This window comes from Tenrec ecaudatus, chromosome 10 (assembly GCF_050624435.1).
Source record: "Tenrec ecaudatus isolate mTenEca1 chromosome 10, mTenEca1.hap1, whole genome shotgun sequence".
Lineage (NCBI taxonomy): Eukaryota > Metazoa > Chordata > Mammalia > Afrosoricida > Tenrecidae > Tenrec > Tenrec ecaudatus.
In genome coordinates this window covers 111,981,676-112,003,111 of record NC_134539.1, presented here as the reverse complement: position 1 = coordinate 112,003,111, position 21,436 = coordinate 111,981,676, and the positions used below count along the sequence as shown (strand labels likewise).

Below are 21,436 nucleotides of genomic sequence, written 5' to 3'. Positions count from 1 at the left end.
TAAGTGAAATCATTGTGCTGATGAATAACTTCTGATTAAGTCAATAAATCCTTATGGTTAAGCCAATGTCTGATTTTGTGAGTTTCAGTTGAAGGTATACCTATGTATACACCAATATAAATCGATATAAAAGTAATTCTTTTCTAATAATATTCTGAAGCCCCTAAATAAATTAATTCTGTTTCTAATTTTTTATATTTAGTGTTCCTTTTTTTTTCCTTTCTCTTTCTTCTTTATTTCAGAATTAAATCTGGAGGAGCAGTCAAAACTTCCGGAAGGGCACTCCATGGCCCCAGTTGTTTTTAGAAAATCTATAAAAGTGGCTTTCAGCACCGATAAAACTGGAGAAAAACCAAAGTTAGAACCACCATGGAAGAAAAATCTTTTCCAAAGAGTGGCCGCAAGAGCCCAGGAAATGCAGAAGAAAATAGTAAAAGAAGAAAATCTGAAGAAGGAGCTAGAAAAAAAGACGGAAAAGAAACTCCTTAAGGACAATTTGGCCAAAGAGTGGTTTGATACAGAAAGCACTTCACTGAGTACTAGGGCATATTTGCTTGACAAGCTTTTACCCACATTAATTCCTGGAGTGGAAAAAATGTTAATGCAAGTAGAAAAGAAGAAGCTTTTAGAAGTTGATACTCCAACCAAGTTTGATCCAATAAATTTTCTGGGGGAGTACTTAATGAGAAACAATCCCAACTATATTAAAGACGAAATGTCAGGTTATCAGAGGGTGATGAAAGAAGTCGCAGACGATCTGAAGACCCGTGTTCCTGACACGATCAACAACAGGTACAACTTGTCATTGTGATGGTGAAGGTTGGGTATCAGCTTGAGTGGGCCAGGATTCTCATGGTTGGGTAGTCACATAATGATATAGTTTGAAAGTTGTTTAATGATGTAATCACCATCCACTCTTTGATTTAATATAATTAGCCAATCAATTGTAAGGGGCATTTCTTCAGGGGTGTGGCCTGGATCCAATACATACGTGGATATTCTAGGAAAGCTTACTCCTTTGTTCTGGATTGTGCATCAGCTCATAATCATCCGACCTCTGGTTCTTGGGATTCTTCAGCTTCCATAGCTTGTGAGCCAGAAGCCTGACATCTTGCCTATCTATCTTGAATCTGTCTGTCCTAGAAGTTACATGAGTTAAGAGACAACTCCAGCCTGGTACCTGACCCGTAGACTTGGGACAGGCCAGCCTTCACAACTGTTTGAGCCTTTTCCTTGAAATAAGTCATCTCTATTATATAAAATAATCTATATAAACAAATAGCACATATTTTTATCTGTGACAGAAATATTGCATTGTATATAAAACAGTATATAATTTAATGTATAATATAAATAAATATCATATATATTTCACTGGTTTTGCATCTCTAGAGAGCCCAGCCTAAAACAATTATATTTTCAACTGATGGTTTATCTCCTTATTTTGCAATGTCAGTAGAAAAATAATATAATCAAAATAATGTAATCAAAACGTCAGTAGAAAAATAATATAATCAATTAAAGGAAGTTATTTCATATTTGTTAAGAATGTATTTATTGAACTGTTGCCATGTGCTTCACTTTTCATAAAGCTCTATGAAGCATGATGAAATAAATCAAATAACTGATGTGTACTCATGGATTTTATTCTCACTGGGACCTAAAGTATATATTTATTTGTTTATTATTAGTCTGTATGCACTGGAAAGCAAGCTATATGAGAGCAGGGGATTTTTTTTCCAGACTTCTACGGTAGCCAAGGAGCCCTGGTAGCTTATTGGTAATGTGTTGGACTGTGACCCTAAAGGTCAGTATTTCAAAACCACAGCTGCTCCTCGGGAGAAAGACGGTGCTTTCTACTCCCATAAAGAGTCACAGTCTTGGAAATGTACAGGGGCAGTTCTACACTGCCATACAGGGTCACTATGAGTGGGCATCCACTTGATGACAGTGAATTTGCGTTAGAGCACTATAGCCACTTGGCTCAAAATCCAAAATACAAAAAGTTATTCAGTGTTACAGGGGTCCACGTGTGACCTCCTCACTGGGAGAGGGATGGCAGAGAAGGGTGGGGAGGGAGACTCCGGATAGGGCAAGAGATGACAAAATAACGATGTATAAATTACTAAGGGCACATTGGGAGGGGGGAGTGGGGAGGGAGAGGGAAAAAAAGAAAAAAAAGAGGACCTGATGCAAAGGGCTTAAGTGGAGAGCGAATGCTTTGAGAATGATTGGGGCGGGGAATGTATGGATGTGCTTTATACAATTGATGTATGTATATGTATGGATTGTAATAAGAGTTGTGTGAGTCCCTAATAAAATGTAAAAAAAAATTTTTTTTAAGTTATTCAGTGAAAAGGGACCCTTCTCATTCCTATCATCCACCTAGTTAGTGCTCAGCCTTTGTCATAGACAACTATTATTCTTAGTTTTCTATGGGTACTTCCAGACTTCCTGTATGCATGCACAAACAAATGCAAATATAGACTCTTGATTTTCTTTCTTTTACACAAAAGTGTGTACTATAAGTTACAAGTATTCCTCCTGTTTCTCACCTGCTGTGTATTTATATTTCACCATGCAGAGTATGTTTTGTTTCTATGCAGTCAGATTTGTAATTTTTATTTTATTAGGTCTGCATTTTGAATCATTAAAATTTAAGCTGTTAAAAAAATTCTCTTATGTTTTCTTCTGAAGTTTTAATAGTTTTACTTTTCTTTTAAAATAGTGATCCATGTTTTACTTTTCTTTTAAAATACTGATCTTTGTATAGTATATGGATTCTTTTCCGTTGAAACAGTGCATCTCAGAATGTGGTCACCAATGAAAGGCATCGTCATTACCTAAGGTCCTTGATTAAAAAGACAGATTTCTAGATGCTGCCAGAGATATTCAGAATCAGAAACTCTAGGAATGTATTGAAGCAAGTTCCACAAGAAACTTTTATGAACACTAAAGGTTCAAGATGAATCGTTTTTAGAGAAGCCAAATTAATAATGGACTTTCAGTATAAGTAGAATATATCAAGAGTATGCAGGGAGCAGAGTCATTAAATTTAATAAATAGCTTTAAGAACATTTCCTCTCACCATCTGTTCTTGCAAAGCAAAACATTAGATTTGTATTTAGATCTATTTCCAGAAATAATACTTACAAATTGGGAACTGATTTCAAGGCTCTTAATTGATATATTCGCAAACCTTTCCTCCTGTTATGAATACTGAAAATTAGTATATTAAGCTCCAGACATTTCTCAATATCAGTACTGTAATGGGCATACCAGGGCTCTGGTCTGAATTCCATCGCCAGTCAGTGACAGGACACAAATTATTGCTTGAGGTGGGTGTTTGAGGCTCATTTGAGGCTTGGATAAGAGTTCTATTATCAAAGAACATTGCTGTAAGAAGTCCATTAAAGAGTTAAAGGAATCAACAGTGTTTTTTGTTTGTTTGTTTGGTCTGGATTGTTAGGATTAGGATTTCATCTCTGGCAAAAATCCAAGATCTACATGTTAACAGGTGATATTATCAAGAAATCGATAGAATATTCAGAAATCCTAGGAATCCTTGCAACTGCATTCTCTGTTCCCAGTGCATTTTGATGTAAAGATTGGATGAGCAGCAAAAATTAGGCTTACTTTTAAATTCTTTAAACAATATCATTGTGTTCTCCTCAATTCACTAGAGAACCTTGGCAACATCAGGTATTCTCCAGCTTATGACAGGGCTCTGTTGTAGATGCTCTGGTGGCTTAGTGGTTATGTGTTGGGCTGTGATCCACAAGGACCAAAGTTCAAAACCTAGCAGGGCTCTGTTGTAGATGCTCTGGTGGCTTAGTGGTTATGTGTTGGGCTGTGATCCACAAGGACCAAAGTTCAATACCTAGCAATTACTCCAATAAAGAGTTAGTCTCAGAAACTCATAGGGGCCAGTTCTACACTGCCCTATAGGATCTCTATAAGTTGGCATTGACTCGAAGGCAGTGAGTTCAATATTTTGGTTTGGATGTTAAGTTGAATGAATACCTCATTTTTGTTGTTGTTGTTTTTAGTTTATTGACTTTTATTTTCAGTATCTTTATAAATCCCATCTTTGTGTCTCTATGGGTTGGAAACATTACATATAAACTTAAAGCTATACTTTAACATTGTTTTATTACCGTGCATATGACTCTGTTTTATGCAAATAATGTGAGCCTTTTATGCTTGCCAGCTGCTCTGTTCTTCCTCCCCAGATATTTTCATAAATGCACTATACTGATTTTATTCAGCAGCACATAAAAAAATTGGCATAGCATTTGAAAATACCTCACAGGAGGAGGATGAAGTTGACAGACAAATATAGCAAGTGGGCACATGATGTTTGTGTAGAAATACAGTACTAACGATAAGGATGTACAAAACAACAACAACAACAGATGATTGAAAGTGCAGAGTGTTATTACCATGAATACATTGTAAAACGGGGACTATTTGTATTCTCTTTAGGGACGAGAGGTTTCTTTTTTTCACAGTCAAGGAAAAAAGAAAATGTTTGCTTGGTTTGTTAACATTTTTTCTTGACATTATCTTCTGGAGATAATATTGAAATGCTTGTTTGCTTCAAATTAACCTGAAAATTGTTCAGCTGCCTAGTTCCCAGGACCAAAAAAAAAGAAAAGAAAGAAAAAGGGAGGTGGTGGGGGGGTGGGATGGAGGTGAGAAAGGAAGAATTCATTTCCTTTTGAAATCTAAGAACAATAGATAGTGATGACAAGCATAACTTATTTGGAAGGCTTCCTGTGTGTGCTTGTGTGTGAATTTAATTAAGTTGCTGACTTATTCAAGTAAAAATGGCCACAATGCTTACTACAGATATTTCCCCACAATAAAACTTAATTTTCCCCTAATTAAAAAAAAATCATTCTATTGGGGGCGCTTATCACAATCCATACATATGTCCATGTGAAAGACTTTTTATAGTGATAATTATCTAAAAACAAAATGTTAATGCTGTTTGTAGGTTTTACACATGCAGTATATTTCTATAGCTTTTCATCAAGGTTTCTGAAAGATACCCCCCAAATCAAAGTGAACTTTCATGCAAAATGGTGAAATAGGTTTGACTTGTGTCACTTTTGCTTTCCTTTATATGTGTTTTCTCCCAGGGCTTAATGACCATGAAATAGGCAGTCCGTGTAAAGATGGAGGAATAGGCGGAAGCTAGCACCATGTGCATCACTAGGTCTCTTGCACCCACTTCCTGGTTCATTTGACTTCTCGTTTAGGATCTTTGTATCAGGACTGGTGGAAAAAGAAGAGGAATTTTATAGTATTGCAATTATAGTAGGCCCTAATTCTCTGAAATACCTAGTTTGAAAATCCATTAAAAACATTTTTAATTCTATTAAAAGATCTTTTAGTATCATTTCCCTCTGACTCTGACTCTGACACCTCTGTACCTGGAAGGGCTTATTTGATAGTATTTACTACTTTATTGTGAAAAATTATTTTTAATGGGATTATAAGCAAAGATTACTAATGTTAGAATTTCAAACTATTTCGGAGTAGTAGGGTCTTCTATACTATATGGCCTATACTCACTGTGAAATACTCAATGCCATGGGGTCAATTACTACTCTAAGTCCTATTATACTATAACTTTCTTCTCCTTTCTCCAGCAGTCCTGCTATACAAAATTCTGGAATGGGAGGTCAAATGAACCAGGAAGTAGATCCAAAAGACCCAATGAAAAAAATCTTGGAACTTTTCTTAAGTGGCAGAAACAGTGATGCAGATAATTCTAGCTTCATAATATTCATCCATCTTTATATCTGTCACTTATTTCATAGTCACTAAGCCCCAGTAGTATAGTGGGTTGCTAACCACAAGGCCAGCAGTTCAAAACTACCAGCCACTCAGGGGGATAAAGATGAGGCTTTCTACTTCTGTAAAGAATTACTGTCTCAGAAACCCACAGGGGCAGTTCTGCTCTGTCCTATAGGGTCACTATGAGTCAGAATCCACTCAATGACAGTGAGGGAGAAGGCGCACCTAATCCAAGTCATGGTGTTTTCAGTAACTTCATATGCACTAGAAAACTAGCAAGACTGAAGAATTGTTATATCTGTATTAAAGTGTTGGCAAAGAATATTGAATAGACTATGGATTGACAGTAGAACAAGCTATTCCATCTTGGAAGAAATATAGCCAGAAGGTTCCTAAGAAACAAAAATGGCAAGACTTCATCTCATATAATCTGGACATGTTTTCAGAAGAGACTCGACCCTGGAAAAGGACATCCTGCTTGGTACAAGAGAGAGCCACCGAAAAAGAGGAAGCCCTCAACACTAAGGATTGACACCGTGGTTGCAACAATGTGGGCTCAGACATAACAATGTGAGGATGGCGTAGGAGCAGCACTGTTTCATTCTTTTGTAGGAGGGTGACGGTGAGTTGGAACGGACTTGATGACACCTAAAATATTTACAACAGATGCAGTCTGTGTTTATACTAAATCTGGAGGGAACTTTTGTGTACTTTCCCAATAATTCCTTTCTCTATTTGGCATATAAACTAATCTATTTAGTCCAGGAAGAGAAAAATTACAAATACTCCAAATAATTACTTTCTGTGCCACAGCCACTTGGAAGAGAAAAATAAGTTAATTATAAATGTTCAATCCTTAGAGATGCATAAGCCATATAAAACTTTTAAATAGACATGGGTCTCTATGTATAACAGAGGTTGGTCAAGTCATGTACAGTGTTCAAGGAACCCAGGTAAACTATATGAGAAAGTTCCCTGAGTTTGTTTCCACTGGGATGGGGGCTCTGTGATGGGGTTTGGTAATTAGTCCAAAGCATTTGCTTTCTGTATTTACAAAAAGCTTCTACGTGTCTAACGCATCCTTACATGATGCCAGCCGTAGGATCTGACTGTTTCATCCTTGACTGAGGCTCTCTTTAGTTGCCAAGATATACAGTGACTTCCTAGGTAGATGTCTGTCTGCTCATACTTCACAACAGCTGCCATCCCTTTACTGAGCCAAACCATTATGTTAACTTTATGCTAAGAAATCCCACAGGTGCATCTTCCAGTGTGATTATCCATATGAATCATCTTTTCATCTGTATTGAATACCAGATTTTACCAAGCCTAGGAAAACAGATGATGTTAAAAGTGAGTGGATGCACCTAAACCCCCACTGTTGTCAGCTCCTTTATAACCCACAAGGACCCTAGGACAAAGCAGAACTGCCCCACAGGCTTCCAAGGTTGTAGGTCTTTATGGAAGCACATAGCCACATCGGTCTCCGAAGAGAAGCTGGTGGTTTCAAACTGAAAACCTTTTAGCAGCCAAGCACTTTAACCACTATGTTGCCAAGACTCCTTAAGGGAGTGAGTAGATATGGAAAATGTGTTCTTTTTAAAAAAATAACATTTTGAATGACTGTTGTACTCAATGTTATGTGATGGGACTTTGTCCAAACAAGTTCTAACTTTGTCCAAACTGAAGCATCAAAATTCATGTACACTGACTAGTTTCAGGTTGATCTTTAAACCACACTCTGTTATGCATATATGTATACATATGTGGGTATATATATAATTATTAATTACTTGGAAATTTAACTACTTATAGACTGAGGAATTAGGTTTTCCAGAATGGTATCCTAATATTCTGCACACAACCCCTAACATGATATTGAATGAATCTCAGCTTCCATGGTATAGTACATTCCTAATGTTTAAGAAACTTAGATAGAATTCCTGAATTAAGTTATTTCAAGCTAGGGACAAGTTGTGGTGATCCTGGAGCAGAAACACCTAAGACTATCAAAGATGTTAATAAATTCCTATAAAAATTTCAGATAATTCTATTGATTTATTTTAAGTTAAGAACTGGGTACCCTTGAAGATAAGGATGTATTTGTTCATAGAAGGGGCCTTGAAGTGGCCTAAGACCTTACAAGCAACTGAACTGATTTTTTATTTAGTCTGTCCTGCCTCAGTTCTACGCCATCATACCAGAGGCTTCCTCGCTCTCCAATGGGGTATATGCTTACTTTAGTGGCCTCTGCCCTGCTCTTACTTCCTTAGGGAGGTAGCTCAACTGGAACTCAGTCATCTCATTTAGAAATAGGAAATTCCCATCCTCAAGGCCAGCTTCAATGCTTAGATGCAGTAGACCAGAAGTACTAATCATGTTGTGACAATGATCTAGACCACCAAACACTGCCTTAGTTTACACGGGCCATATAGGTGACACGCTTTGTAAACATTAATATTACTATCTCTTCAGTATCAACTAGTCATACCAACCTAATGTCCTCTCCAGGAATTCTGTTGAAAACATCCTTGGCTTTTCTTCTATAGCTTGCTAATTTCCTCCTAATTCTTTAAGAATTGACCCAAGTATAACTTCTGCTGGGATACCAGTTGTCACATTTGGTTGGATTAAGTACTCTTTTTTCTATATTCCTGCAGTACCTATAACCCCATGTTAGCCCAAACCAAGATCACTGACATTGAGTCAATTTTATATTGACCCACAGTGGTCCTATATAATGTTTCTGAGGCTATCAATTTTTAATGGAGGAGAGCCTCATCTTTCTCCATGGCCCAGCTGGTGGGTTTGAACCACTGATGTTGAAGTTATCAGTCCAATGCTTACTTAGCAGTGCCACCAGGGCTCCTTATGCTAGTCCTTAGCATGCAGTAATATAACTGCTGATTTATTTCACCATAAACTCATTGAGAATAGGAGCTATTCTATTAGCATATTTTTACTTTCCCAACAGTATTATTGGAATATAATTCATATGTCATACAGTTCAATAGTTCAAACATATAAAAAAGAGTTGCGCAATCATCACCACATCCACTTTTAGAACATTTTCTTCATTCTTGTACTCATCATTATTAGCTCCCTGTTTTCTCCCCAGGACCCCACCCCAGCCCAAGCCCCACCACTATACTCCCAAGGAACCATTAATTCAGTTTCTGTCTCTATAAATTTACCTATCTTGGAGTCTCTATAGAGTTATCTATCCTGGATTTCACATGCAGAAATTTAAAAAAATAATAACAAAACAGTTTGAAACCTCAATAGAAAATAAAGAAAAATATTCAGAATTAGAACAAATTTAAATGGCTTATCAGAGATATCAGATGATAGAATGTTAAACTTTAACATGAATGCATCATCAACAATTCACTTACATTCTGCATGAGAGCAAGGCTATGCACATCCCTGGTCCATGGTCAGAGGGGGCTTACTCCATGGGTATTTCCCCTTCACTTTTTTAAAACACGGACACGGCTTTAAAATGGGTCAAAAAGGAGAGTAAATGAATGATAGGATATTACATTTTAACCAAACCATGTCTGCCATAACTGACTTTATAGTACTCTCTGTCTGATACCAGGGCTGTTCATATCCATTAACTATGATCAGAGGGGACTCAGCAGAGGCTTAATCCATGTGTGAACCCTGCAAATGGATTGTGGCCTAACATTGTCTTCCATAGCCTTCTGTAAACTAGGTGTTCACAAGTTAAGCTTTGATAATATTTCCTCTTTTAGATTTGCATTATATTATTTACAATCCTTGGATCACACAAGCGGACACTCTTCTGCCATGTAGACCAAGTTGACACCTCCCTGATGGCTGCTGGTTTGAAAACACGCCTTTTAGACCCCAGACACCATTCTTTTTGATAGCTGGGCCATCTAATATCTTCGCCACATATTGCTATAGCACCTGTATCTTCAGTGATCTCTCTGTGAGCGTGAACATCAAGCAGGGCTACATCATAAGAACAAATTATTCTTAGATTGAGGCTAGAAGTAAGTGCAAGTCCAAAATCCATTCATGTATCTACAGTTTATATATGTCTCTGGCTCACCTTAGAAGCATCATTGTCATTTTATGTTAGAGCATATTGTCAGTCATTCCCCTGGACATTACTTCCAGTGCCACTAAGTCAATGTTGATTCAGAGTGACCCTGTAGGTCAGGAGAGAACTGCCCATGTGAGTCCCTGAGTTTGAAAACCTTCACAGGAGTAGAAAGCCTCATTCTTCTGCAGAGCTAATTGGTGGTTTTGAACTGCTGACCTTGCAGTTAGCAGCCCAATGTATTGAACCTATTTTGGCAACCCACCACTCATCTGTTACTTTGTTGTACTGTGGTGGCTATGATATAGTCAGCAGTATTTTAAATACCAGCAGGATCACTCACGCTGGACCTTCCAGGCTAAAACAGAGTAGGAAGAAAGAAGAGGCTGTCCACTTCTGAAAAATTAACCACGTAAAACATTATGATTAGCAGTGGAACATTGGCTAATATAGTGTCCGGACAATGAGCACTTAGGCTGCAAGAGCTGCTTCTTCAAAATAGAATGGACCTTAATGGGATGAATAGAACAAAGCTTCTGGGACCTTCATTTGCAAATGGGGCATGCTTCAAAGTGAGAAGAAACAGCTACAAGCACCCATTAGTCATCAGAATGTGGACTGTGTGGGTTATGAACCTAGGGGGTTGAAAGTTGTCCAATTAAAGTCAGTATCCTAGGCAGTAATGAGAAGAAATGGACTGGTAGTGGCCATTTTCAATCAGAAACCAATATGGTTTACTGCACCTGGAACAGGAAGTTGAAGAAGAATGGCATCATGTCATTGTCAAAGAAAACATTTAAGGAAGACCAGCTAATACAATGCGCATTCAAGTTTCTGAGCCAACCACTAAAGCCAATGATGGAGAAATGAAAGAATTCTACCAACTTCTTCAGTCTGAAATTTATCAAACTTGTAGTCAAGAGGCATTGAGAATTTCTGGTAATTGGAATGTGAAAATTGGAAAGAAAAAAGAAGGATGCATAGTTGGAAGATATGGTTTTGGTGATAGAAACAAAGCTGGAGATTAGATGATAGAATTTTGGAAGACCAATGACTTCTTAATTGTAAATACTTTTTTTAAAAAGCAACAAAAATGGTGACTATACATGTAGACCTCATCAGATGGAGTTCACAGGAATCAAATTGATTACATCTTTGTGAGGAGACAATGGAAGAGCTCAATATCATCACCAAAATAAGGCGAATCCTGTGGAACAGACCACCAATTGCTCGTATGCAAGTTGAGGTTGAAGCTGAGAAAATGGAAACAAGTCCACGAGAGTGAAAAGATAACCTTAATTATATGCCACTTGAATTCAGAGACAGACTTGATGCACTCGACACTAATGCCGATAGATCTGCTGAGAAAGTCTTGTAATGGTCTGGTGGACTCGCAGGTCATGGTTGGTTATCACCTTCAGCTGATTAGAGCCAGTTTTGTAGAAATTCATCATGCATTTTCCAATAATCTTGACAAATAATACTACTGTGAGTGGAATTTTTTTTCTTTTGACAGGTATAGTGATGGATAGAGTTTGGAAATGTCACAACTAGGGTAAGGAAGCATTTTAATGTCTAATCCTTAATCAGTTCTATTTTTGCTGTGCGTTTGCTTTAAAACATCTTAAGACACTTGCTCAAATGGGGAAACTTTTTGGTTAGTTCTTACTGCATAGCAAAATACCCCCAAACTTAGTGGCTTATTTGCATGTGATTTTATGGGTTGATGACTTTGGGCTTCTCTCAGTCCAATGGCTCATCTCTGCTACGTATGTTTAGACTCACTCATGTCAGTAAAATGAAAATTGATGGCCTTAATTATTTGCTTAGTGTTTGGCTGACTGCAAAGGCAATGGCAGTAACTAAATAATCACCCAATAAATTAGCCTAGGTTTATTTCCAAGGTGATGTAGGGCTCCCCAAAAGACCGAGGGAATGTAAGTGGCTATGTGCAAACACTTCTCAACTTTCTGCTTGCACCCTTTTCACTCATGGTCCATTGGTTAAAGGAAGTCACATAGTCATGACCGGGGACAGTAGATGCAGAAATAGATTGTACCTCTCAATGAAAGAGATTACCAATTACATTGCAGAAGACATGCATACAGCAGTGGGCTAGAACTTGTGATCACTTTTGCAGTTTTTCACATTAGAGTTTCCTCTTTTCTCTTGTTCCTTTAACTGTGTATTCAGAATCTGTTTGCAGTGTATGTCTATGCTCCACTGCCCAAAGTTGCTATAGCATTGAATTGATTGGTGTAGATGTTTCATGAGGTAATGCAGGCCCCAAGAATTCATTTCCTAAATGAGGACTATAATCAATTTAAACTCCATTTGGGTTCTATTTGGAGTCTCATGTACAGTGGATGTGAAGCACAAAACTAGATTTTGTTTCTAAGTTTGGGTATCAGTAAATGGAAGATGCTGATGCTGAGGCCTAAAAGACGTGGAGAATCTGCTCAGGCAGAGAGGGAGAAACGTATTTAGCATGAAAACCAATTTCGTGTTGCCTAAATTGAGAAACAAAATTCATTTTTGTGTCTCACTCATCACTATCCATGGTGACCTGCGGTAATTGTCACACAATATTGTTTCCTTTTTGTGCCGCCATAGAAGCCTAAACTTTATAATGGCAGTATACATCGTAGGTGCCCAGCAAATATTTGTGTAATGAATGAGTGAGAGACTTAATAAGTTAGTCAGGGAATGAATAATAAGAAAAGCTGAAAGAAAGGCACAGCCACAGAATGAAGAGCCGTGCAGGAATGAAAGGCAGAAATTTGAAAGAATGCTAGAAAAAAAATAGAAGGAAGGAAGAAGGAATGAGAGAGGAAGGCTGAGAGAGTGGGATACTGCGAAGCCAGCCCCAATTCCAACTATGTGGACCACCCCCTCTCCTCCAGAAGAATTCACTTCAGAGAGAGGACAGCACTGAAGCTAAACAGCTTGGGGAGAGGGACATGTCTGATCAGAGCACACAGGAACAAATGAAGGGGGAGGGAGAAAGAGTGGAGCATATCCTGGCTCACCAAGCCGTGAGGATGATATTTCTGCTCAGAGCAGCCAATGCAGAGAGGACGATATGGCCGGCTCGACCACCAAACACAAAGTCCCTCACTGACCCATAGCACTATGGGGAAGCAACACTGGAGACACAGAGTAGGAATTGTGCCCAATCTGACCCCACCACACAAAGGCAAAACACTAAGGGCATGCAACAGAGCAGCAAGGGGAGCAAAGAAATGAAGTCCCCAGGGAATACCAAAAGTAGACCATAGGGCCAGGGCATGGCACCCCATCAGACTCGACCAAAAAACACTCCTAAAGGTCAACAGACAGACCTTGAACTATTTATAGGCTCTTCTTTTTTTCCCCATTGTTTTTTGTTGTTGTTCTTGCTTTGTTTTCTTTTGTTGCTTTGTTTTGCTCTGTCTTGTTTTTGTGCTTATTATGTGCTTGACACAATGGATGGATGTGTGGGTTGTGCTATGAGCTGTACGAGCCCCCAATAAAATGATTTAAAAAGAGAGAAAGTGGGATGCTGCAGCAGCAGCAGGAGAAAGAGTACTCAAACAGAAGAGAGCCAGTCAGAGAGAAGAGTCTGGAGCTCCAAGAACAGTGGTAGTCGAAGGTCTGCTGCTATTTTCATGCTCGGCAATTGCAGACGAGGAATTTAGCACTCCCTTTAAAACATGAATTAATCTTATAGCAGTCCAGAAATGGCCCCTTCTGCTTTTGTTTTCCAACATTAATGTTTATTTTTGAAGATTCATTTTCCTAGAGAATTGTGAAGGTATTTGTTATAGATAGAATCATCTTCCCCCCAAAATATGTATCGTCAACCCTTTATAGCTATGATTCTGATCCCATTTGGGAAGAGAGTTTCTTCATGATACGAATGCGACATGGTTAGTTTCCTGGGTATCTTAATTCGATTTCTCTTGAGTTCTAAGAGAGATTGAACAATCAAGTGTGAGAAGTAACGTTGGGGAAGAGCGATGCGAAGTCACAGGAACATCACCCAGCAGCACAACCCAAACAGAAAACAAGACCTTCTTTTAGAACTGACACAGAGACAGTCTTTTCTTAGAACTGGTGCTCTAAATTCAGATCTATAGACTCCTCGACTGTGAAAAGATAAATTTCTACTTGTTAAAGCTTCTCACTTGTGGTATTTCTGTCACGGCACCATTGGATAAGAAAGGCAGCCTTATGTGGGCATAAAGTCATGACTTAGATTCAGTTGTTTCCTTTTTATTGTTGTTGTTAAGTGTTGTCAAGTTGGTTCCAACTTACCGTGACTCTCTATATAGCAGAGTGACATGTAGACTTATCCTTCACCTCACAATCCTTCCCCACGTTTGTGATTATGTTTGAGTCCATTGTTGCAACCACTGTGTCAATCTATTTCCTTGAGTGTTTTCCTCTTTTCCTCTGACCCTCTACTTTACCAAGCATGGTGTCCTTTTCCAGGGACTGGTTCTATCTGCTAAGGAGCATTGCTATCCTTGCTTCCAATTCAAACTTCTGGCCTGGATTATTACAACTATCCAGTTTACTAATTCCTATTGAAAATCAGAGTGCCTTAGTTTTCTTGTTTGAAAGATGAAAACTTCTCTCAAACATTTCTGGAAAGTATATTTACAACCAGGCATGATGTAAATTTTTCTGAGCTATTTTTATGTCTCTATCAAAGCCAACTTGGGGCTTTGATATCCCAAGGGAGCCCTGCTGGTGTCATAGTTATGCAGCATTGGACTGTGATGCAATTGGTAAGCATTTCGAAACCATCTGCCACTCAGAGATAGAAAGACTGGGCTTTCTACTCCCATAAACAGTTGCAGTCTTGGAAACCCGCAGTGGGGGGGGGTGGTCACGATGAGTTGGCATCGACTTGGTAGAAGTGAGTTTGGTTTAGTAGATAGGAATACAACCAACCACTTTTCAGTTGAGCTGCTTCCAACTGAAGCTGATCTCCTATGTGTTGGAATAGAACTGATAATGAGCATAAGGGCAATTCAAATCATAATCCTTCCCCTATTTTTCAGACTCATTTCTCTAGGTGAGAATGTTCAGGACATCAATAGAGGTTCTTAAAGTATTTAACTTAGGCCAGGAAAAGTCAATATTCCAATATATAACTGAGGTAGTTAGTGTATTGTGCCAACCTGGCTGATAAACACATGTGGGGTTAATTGAAGGGAAAAGGGATAAATGGCTCAGTGAGGCTCGCCTTTCTAGTTCTTGGGTCTCTTGCTTTGTGATGGTCAGACCAGGGTGCAGCTGCCTTAGCCAGTTCCCTGCTTCAGCCAGCAAATCTCACTTCCTGCAAAACATCCCCAAGGAGAAGCTGCATGGACCTACCCTAATGCAGCCCTGGGTGCTGGAGCAGCCATGTGGAGATCCCTGCCAGCGCTGAGATGCTTACACATTCACTGCCTCGGCTTTCCTCCTGTAGTCGATGTCAAAGTGTGTGTTTTGTGAAATGGAGGAAGACTTTGTCGATTGATGTTGGACATATGGCTTAATGTTGGACTTGTTGGCTTGGGCAACACTGGGTTGGGATGTTTTCTTGATGTGTACTTAACCACTATATAAAACTCTCTCTTATATGTGAGTTTCTGTGGATTTGTTTCTCTAAAGTACCCAGATTAACACAATAACCATAGATAGAATTTCTCAAAAGTTTGGCCTAAGGCATCAGAATTACCTAGAATGCCTATTTTACATGCAGTTTCCAAGACCTGCCTTTGGCTTGAAATTAGATTTATAGTATTTCTGTATTCAGAGAAGGTAGCGGCCCATTATCTTAAGACTTTAGTACTTCTAGCTTTGCTTTATAGAGTGTATAGCAGCTTCTTGGATAATTCTTACTACTTCTTAAGTACAAGTGCATTGCTTAGGTAGGAAATGAAAGGCCTACCACCATAAAAGTCAAATAATAATAATGGAAGGCAGCCTGTAATTAATGATTCAGTAAGTGCTTGGAGGAAGGATTACTGCAAGTTTGAAGGAAGGAAAGTTTCAGAGAAAGATTGGTGCAAAGCTTGAGTGAAGGTCTGGTCTCTTATATTATGCCACTTGAACAAAACACAAATAATCTTAACACAAGATTGTTTTCTGTTTTGCATTCTTCAGAGTATCCAAGATAAAAGAGATTATTAAACAGAAGCGAGAACAAAGAGACGATATAAACAAAGTCAAAACCAAGGTGGCCAACACGCGAAGGCAAGCACTGGAGGAGCAGTTCAATGAATGGATTCTAGACCCCAGTGGAATGATCCCGATGGCAGTGGTAAGAAGGGACTATATGTGCATGGTAGATGGGGTTGGTGAGAAGGAAACAATTGATAGAGTACTGAGTGGGAGTGCTAGAAATCTCGCTCTACGTGTTCAGTCTTGGTGAGGCAATTCCATTCTTGTTCTGTCTGGTCATTTAGAGTCAAGAATTTTAGTTTTTACTTGATTTTTTTTTTAAATCTCCAACTAGATTTTTTAAATTTTGATTCTAGATGAGGTTTTTAAAGGTTTTGTTCTAAAAATAAATAGATTTATTTGGTAGGTTAAATACATTTGTTTATTTAACTACCTTTGTTTAGGTATATATAGATCTAAGAATACTTGGCTAAATTCGGGGTCACGCATATTTTCAATTCAAATGGAGTGAGAGAAATCTGAAATATTGTTTCTAGGGATTGAATAATTCATAAGTATAGAGGATTCATTGACTTCCAGGGTAGTTACCAAAGGTGAATTAACTCCCCCATGCCATGTGTGTGAGTTTCTACGAGTATCCCCTGGAGAGGACACAATGGGATCTCTCACAAAAAGCTAATCAAATGAGGACATACATATATGTGGAAGCAATGTCTTAGTTATCTAGTGCTGCTATGTAAAAAACACCACAGTGACTGACTATAACAAACATAAATTTATTTTTTCACAGGTGGGAGGCTATGAGGGGCCGTCCTCATGTCTCTTCAGCGTCTGTTCCTCAGGTCATTGGTAATTTCCAGTTAGTATGACATCTCTTCCCCATCATAGTTTCCTTGTTTAATCTCTTTTTATATCTCAAAAGAGATTGACTCAGGACATACCTACACTAAATGTGTCTCATGAACATGACAAAGAAAACCTATTCTAGGATAGAAATATAACTAAGCTTACGTACTGCCCTGCAGTCAATTTTGACTCATCGATATTCTATAGGAGAGCAGAACTGCTCCCTAAGGTTTCCAAGACTGTAGCTCTTTATGAAAACAGGCATCTCCTTTGAACCATGGACCTTGCAGTTAGCGGTCAAATATTAACCTGCTATGCCACCAGGGCTCCTTAACCATAGGTATAGAGGTTAGGAATGACAACACATATTTTGGGGAACACAAGTCCATAACAGGACTCTATATACATTTGTTAAATAATAAAAGATACAGTATTTTGTAAAAATGTAAATAGTGAAGTTTACCAAGGAATAGAACAGTTTGAACTGGGCAGTATACCATATACTGAAACCACCATATACTTGGGAGAGCTGGGGCCAGAGAATGGTTTAAATATAGACATACCAGGAACTAGACCAACATATCATGAACTAACTACCTGATCAACTGACTGGACCATATTTGTGCCCATTCCAATGAAAGGCAACCTAATAGAATATGGTAATTATCTATGTGGATCTCTCTCAATATCATTGATATCACATGCAAGTAAAATGTTGCTGATGCTAATTCAACAATTACTGCATCAGTACATCAACAGAGAGATGCTAGCAATTCAGATTCAGAAGAGAATGTAGAATAAGGGATATCATTGCTGACATCAGATGGATCTAGGCAGAAAGTAGAAAATACCAGAAATAGGTTTACTTATATTTTATTAACTGCATAAAGGCATTTGACTGTGTGGATCATAACAAATTAAGAATAACATTGTGAAGAATGGAATTCCAGGACATATGTACATAGACCGAGAAGTCTTTCAAACAGCGTACGAGTACACTGAGCAACTTACAATCAGGAAAAGCGTGGGCCAAAGTTATATTCTTTTACACTTGCTCACTCTGTATGTTGAGCAAGTAATGAGAGAAGCTGAGCTATAGGAAGAAGAATGTGGCATCAGGTTAAAGGAAGATCCATCAACAACCTGCAATAGGTAGATATGACAACCTTGTTTAATGAAATTGGGTATCACTTGAAGTGCAAAATGATGAGCATCAAAGACTACAACTTCATTCGGTGGGAACTACTCTTCAACATAAAGAGACCAAAATTCCTCACCACTAGCCTTGTAAACACGTGATGGTAAACGGAGAAAAGGTTGAAGTTGTCGAGGATTTCATTTCACTTGGATCCATGATCAATGTCCATGGAAGCAGCAGTCAGGAGAAAATGAAAGAAGTGTCACATCGGGCAACTCTGCTGTAAAAGGCCCCTTTAAATTTAGTGTTCAAAAGCAAAAATGTCACCTTATGGGCTAATGTGCACTTCAGTGTTTCAATCACTGGACGATGTGTAAAAGCTGGACAATGACTAAGGACGGTGAAGAATCGATGCCTTTGAATTATGGCGCTGACAAAGAATGTGGAATATACCAGGAGTACAAAGCATCTTTGTCGGAAGAACTATAGCCAGAATGGTTCTTAGAAGCTGGGATGACCAGATTTTGTCTCGTGGACTCTGGACATATTATCAAGCAAACATCACCCTGGTGTGCTCTGCTTCCCACCAAGAGCCATCAGCTTTCCACACAGACATGCCTCCCTCCAAGTGCTCATCTAAGCCTCACTGAAATTTTGGCAGTTCCTTGTTGATGCACTGCTGCAGCCATTTTAAAATTGTCTCCAGCAACATTTTGTTTGTGTGATATTAATGACACTGTTGTATAATTTCCACATTCGATGGGATCACTTGTCTTTGACGAGGATACAAAGCTCTCTTACAATTGGCGGGCCAGGAGCCATCCTCCAAGTTCCTTGACACAGATGAGGGAGGGTTTCCAGCATTGATTGCATCCACTTGTCGAAACATTTTCATTGGTGTTTGATCAGTTCCTATAGTTTTCTATTTGCCATCACTTTCCAGTGCAGCTTGGACATCTTCCTTTATTGTCATTAGTTCATGATGATATGCTACCTTCTGAAATGGTTGTATATCTGTCTCTTTAAAAAAATCATTTTATTGGGGGCTCATACAACTCTTCTCACAATCCATACCTACACCAATTGTGTAAAGCACATTTGTACATTTGTTGCCCTCATATCTCTGTCTCTCTTTGTTACAGTGATTCTGTGTATTGTTTCCATCTTCTTTGGAAGCTGCCTGCATCTTTCAATATTTTCCTCATAGAATCTTTCATCATTACAACTCAAGACATAAGTTTTCTTCTTCAGTTCTTACAGCTTGGGAAACATCAACCCTTTCATTTTCCAACTTCAGATCTTGGCCCGTTTCATTATACTATTATTTTGGATTGAATTGTGTCCTGTCAAAATACAAAGACGCTTTAAATTTTTCATGGAAAAATCTTTCAATTTCATTTTCCCTGAACTTTTTGAAGCCCCCTCAAATGTGTCCATTTGGCTAGGGCCTTGTTCTCAGTATTATGTAATTATTTTCCCTTGTGTAACTTGATATAATTATCCTACGTGATATAAATCCTCTCTTCTGTGAAGATAATGAACGAGGATGCAGGGCTCTTTGTTGTTAGATACCATCCAGTCAGTTCTGGCTCATAGTAACGTATGTACAACAGCACAAAACAGCATCCAGTCCTGCACCGTCTTCACAACTTTCTGATGTTTGAGCCCATAGTTGCAGACACTGTGCCGATCCATTTCATCAAGGGTCTTCCTCTTTCCCTGCCTCTCTGCTTTTCCAAACATGATGTCTTTTTCCAAGGACTGGTCTCTCCTAATACCATGTTCAAAGCACAGGAGACATCCGTTTTTGTTATTGTTTTAAAAATTTTTTAATTTCTTTCTTTTTTTTAAAGATCATTTTATTGATGGCTCTTACAGCTCATAACAATCCATACATCAATTGTATCAAGCATATTTATACATATGTTGCCATCATCATTTTCTTTCTTTTTTCTTTCAAGCACATTTGTACTTTTATTGCCCTCATCATTCTCAAAACATTTGCTTTCTACTTGAGCCCTTGGTATCAGCTCCTCATTTTTCCCTCCCTCCCTACCCCCTCCTTTATGAACCCTTGATAATTTACAAATTATTATTATTTTGTCATGTCTTACACTGTCCGATGTCTCCCTTCACCCACTTTTCTGTTGTCTATCCCCCAGGGAGGGGTTATATGTAGATCCCTGTAATTGGTTCTCCCTTTCTACCCCACCTTCCCTCTACCTCCCAGTATTGCCACCCTCACCACTGGTCCTGAAGGGTTCATAAGCAAATGTGGTGAAGAAAGCTGATGGTGCCCAGCTATCAAAAGATACAGCATCTGGGGTCTTAAAGGCTTGAAGGTAAACAAGCGGCCATCTAGCTCAGAAACAACAAAGCCCGCATGGAAGAAGCACACCAGTCTGTGTGATCACGAGGTGTCAAAGGGATCAGGTATCAGGCATCAAAGAACAAAAAATCATATCATTGTGAATGAGGGGGAGTGTAGATTGGGGACCCAAAGCCCATCTGTAGGCAACTGGACATCCCATTACAGAAGGGTCACGGGGAGGAGACGAGTCAGTCAGGGTGTAGGGTAGCAATGATGATACATACAACTTTCCTCTAGTTCTTAAATGCTTCCTTCCCCTCCCCCCACTAATAGGATCCCAATTCTACCTTACAAGTCTGGCTAGACCAGAGGATGTACACTGATACAGATAGGAACTGGAAACACAGGGAATCCAGGACAGAGACATCAGTTTTTCTAAGGAGCATTCTGGCTGTACTTCTTTCAACACAGATTTGTCTGTTCTTTTGGCAGTCCATGGTACCTTCAATGTTCTTCTCCAGCACCACCATGCAAATACATTTATTTCCTTCAATATTCCTTATTCAGTTTCCAACTGTCACATGCATATGAGGCAGTTGGAAATATCATGGCTTAGGCAAGCACACTTTAGTCCTCAAAATAGCATCCTTCCTATTCAACACTTTGAAGAGGTCTTGGGTAGCAGATTTATCCAATGAAATGAATTGTTTGATCTCTTTACTGCAGCTTCCATGAACGATGTTTGTAAGCAAGATGAAATCCTTGACAACTTCAACCTTTTCTCCATTTATCATCATGTAATTTATTGATCCAGTTATGAGAATTTCTGCTTTCTTTACTTTGAGCTCTAATCCATTCTGAAGTCTGCAATTCTTGATCTTCATCAGCAAGTGCATCGAGTCCTCCTCACTTTCAGCAAACAAATTTGCATCATCTACATATTGCAGGTTGTTAATAAGCCTTCCTTCCATCCTAATGCCACATTCTTCTTCGTATTATCTAACTACTCTGATTATTTGCTCAGCATACAGATTAAATAAGGGTGGTGAGAGGATACACACATGACACACACCTTTCCTGATTTTAAGCTATGCAGTATTCTCTTGCT

The 21,436-nt window shown here is 38.7% G+C and overlaps 1 protein-coding gene across 1 annotated transcript in view; it reads left to right on the top strand.

Annotated features, from left to right (window-relative positions):
• EFCAB5 (EF-hand calcium binding domain 5) overlaps positions 1 to 21,436 on the top strand; it is a 127,338-nt gene that overhangs the window by 15,012 nt on the left and 90,890 nt on the right. The window contains exons 4-5 of the mRNA XM_075559611.1: positions 243 to 792; positions 16,016 to 16,172. Coding sequence (XP_075415726.1) covers positions 243 to 792; positions 16,016 to 16,172 — 707 coding nt within the window. The remainder of the gene's footprint in view (positions 1 to 242; positions 793 to 16,015; positions 16,173 to 21,436) is intronic.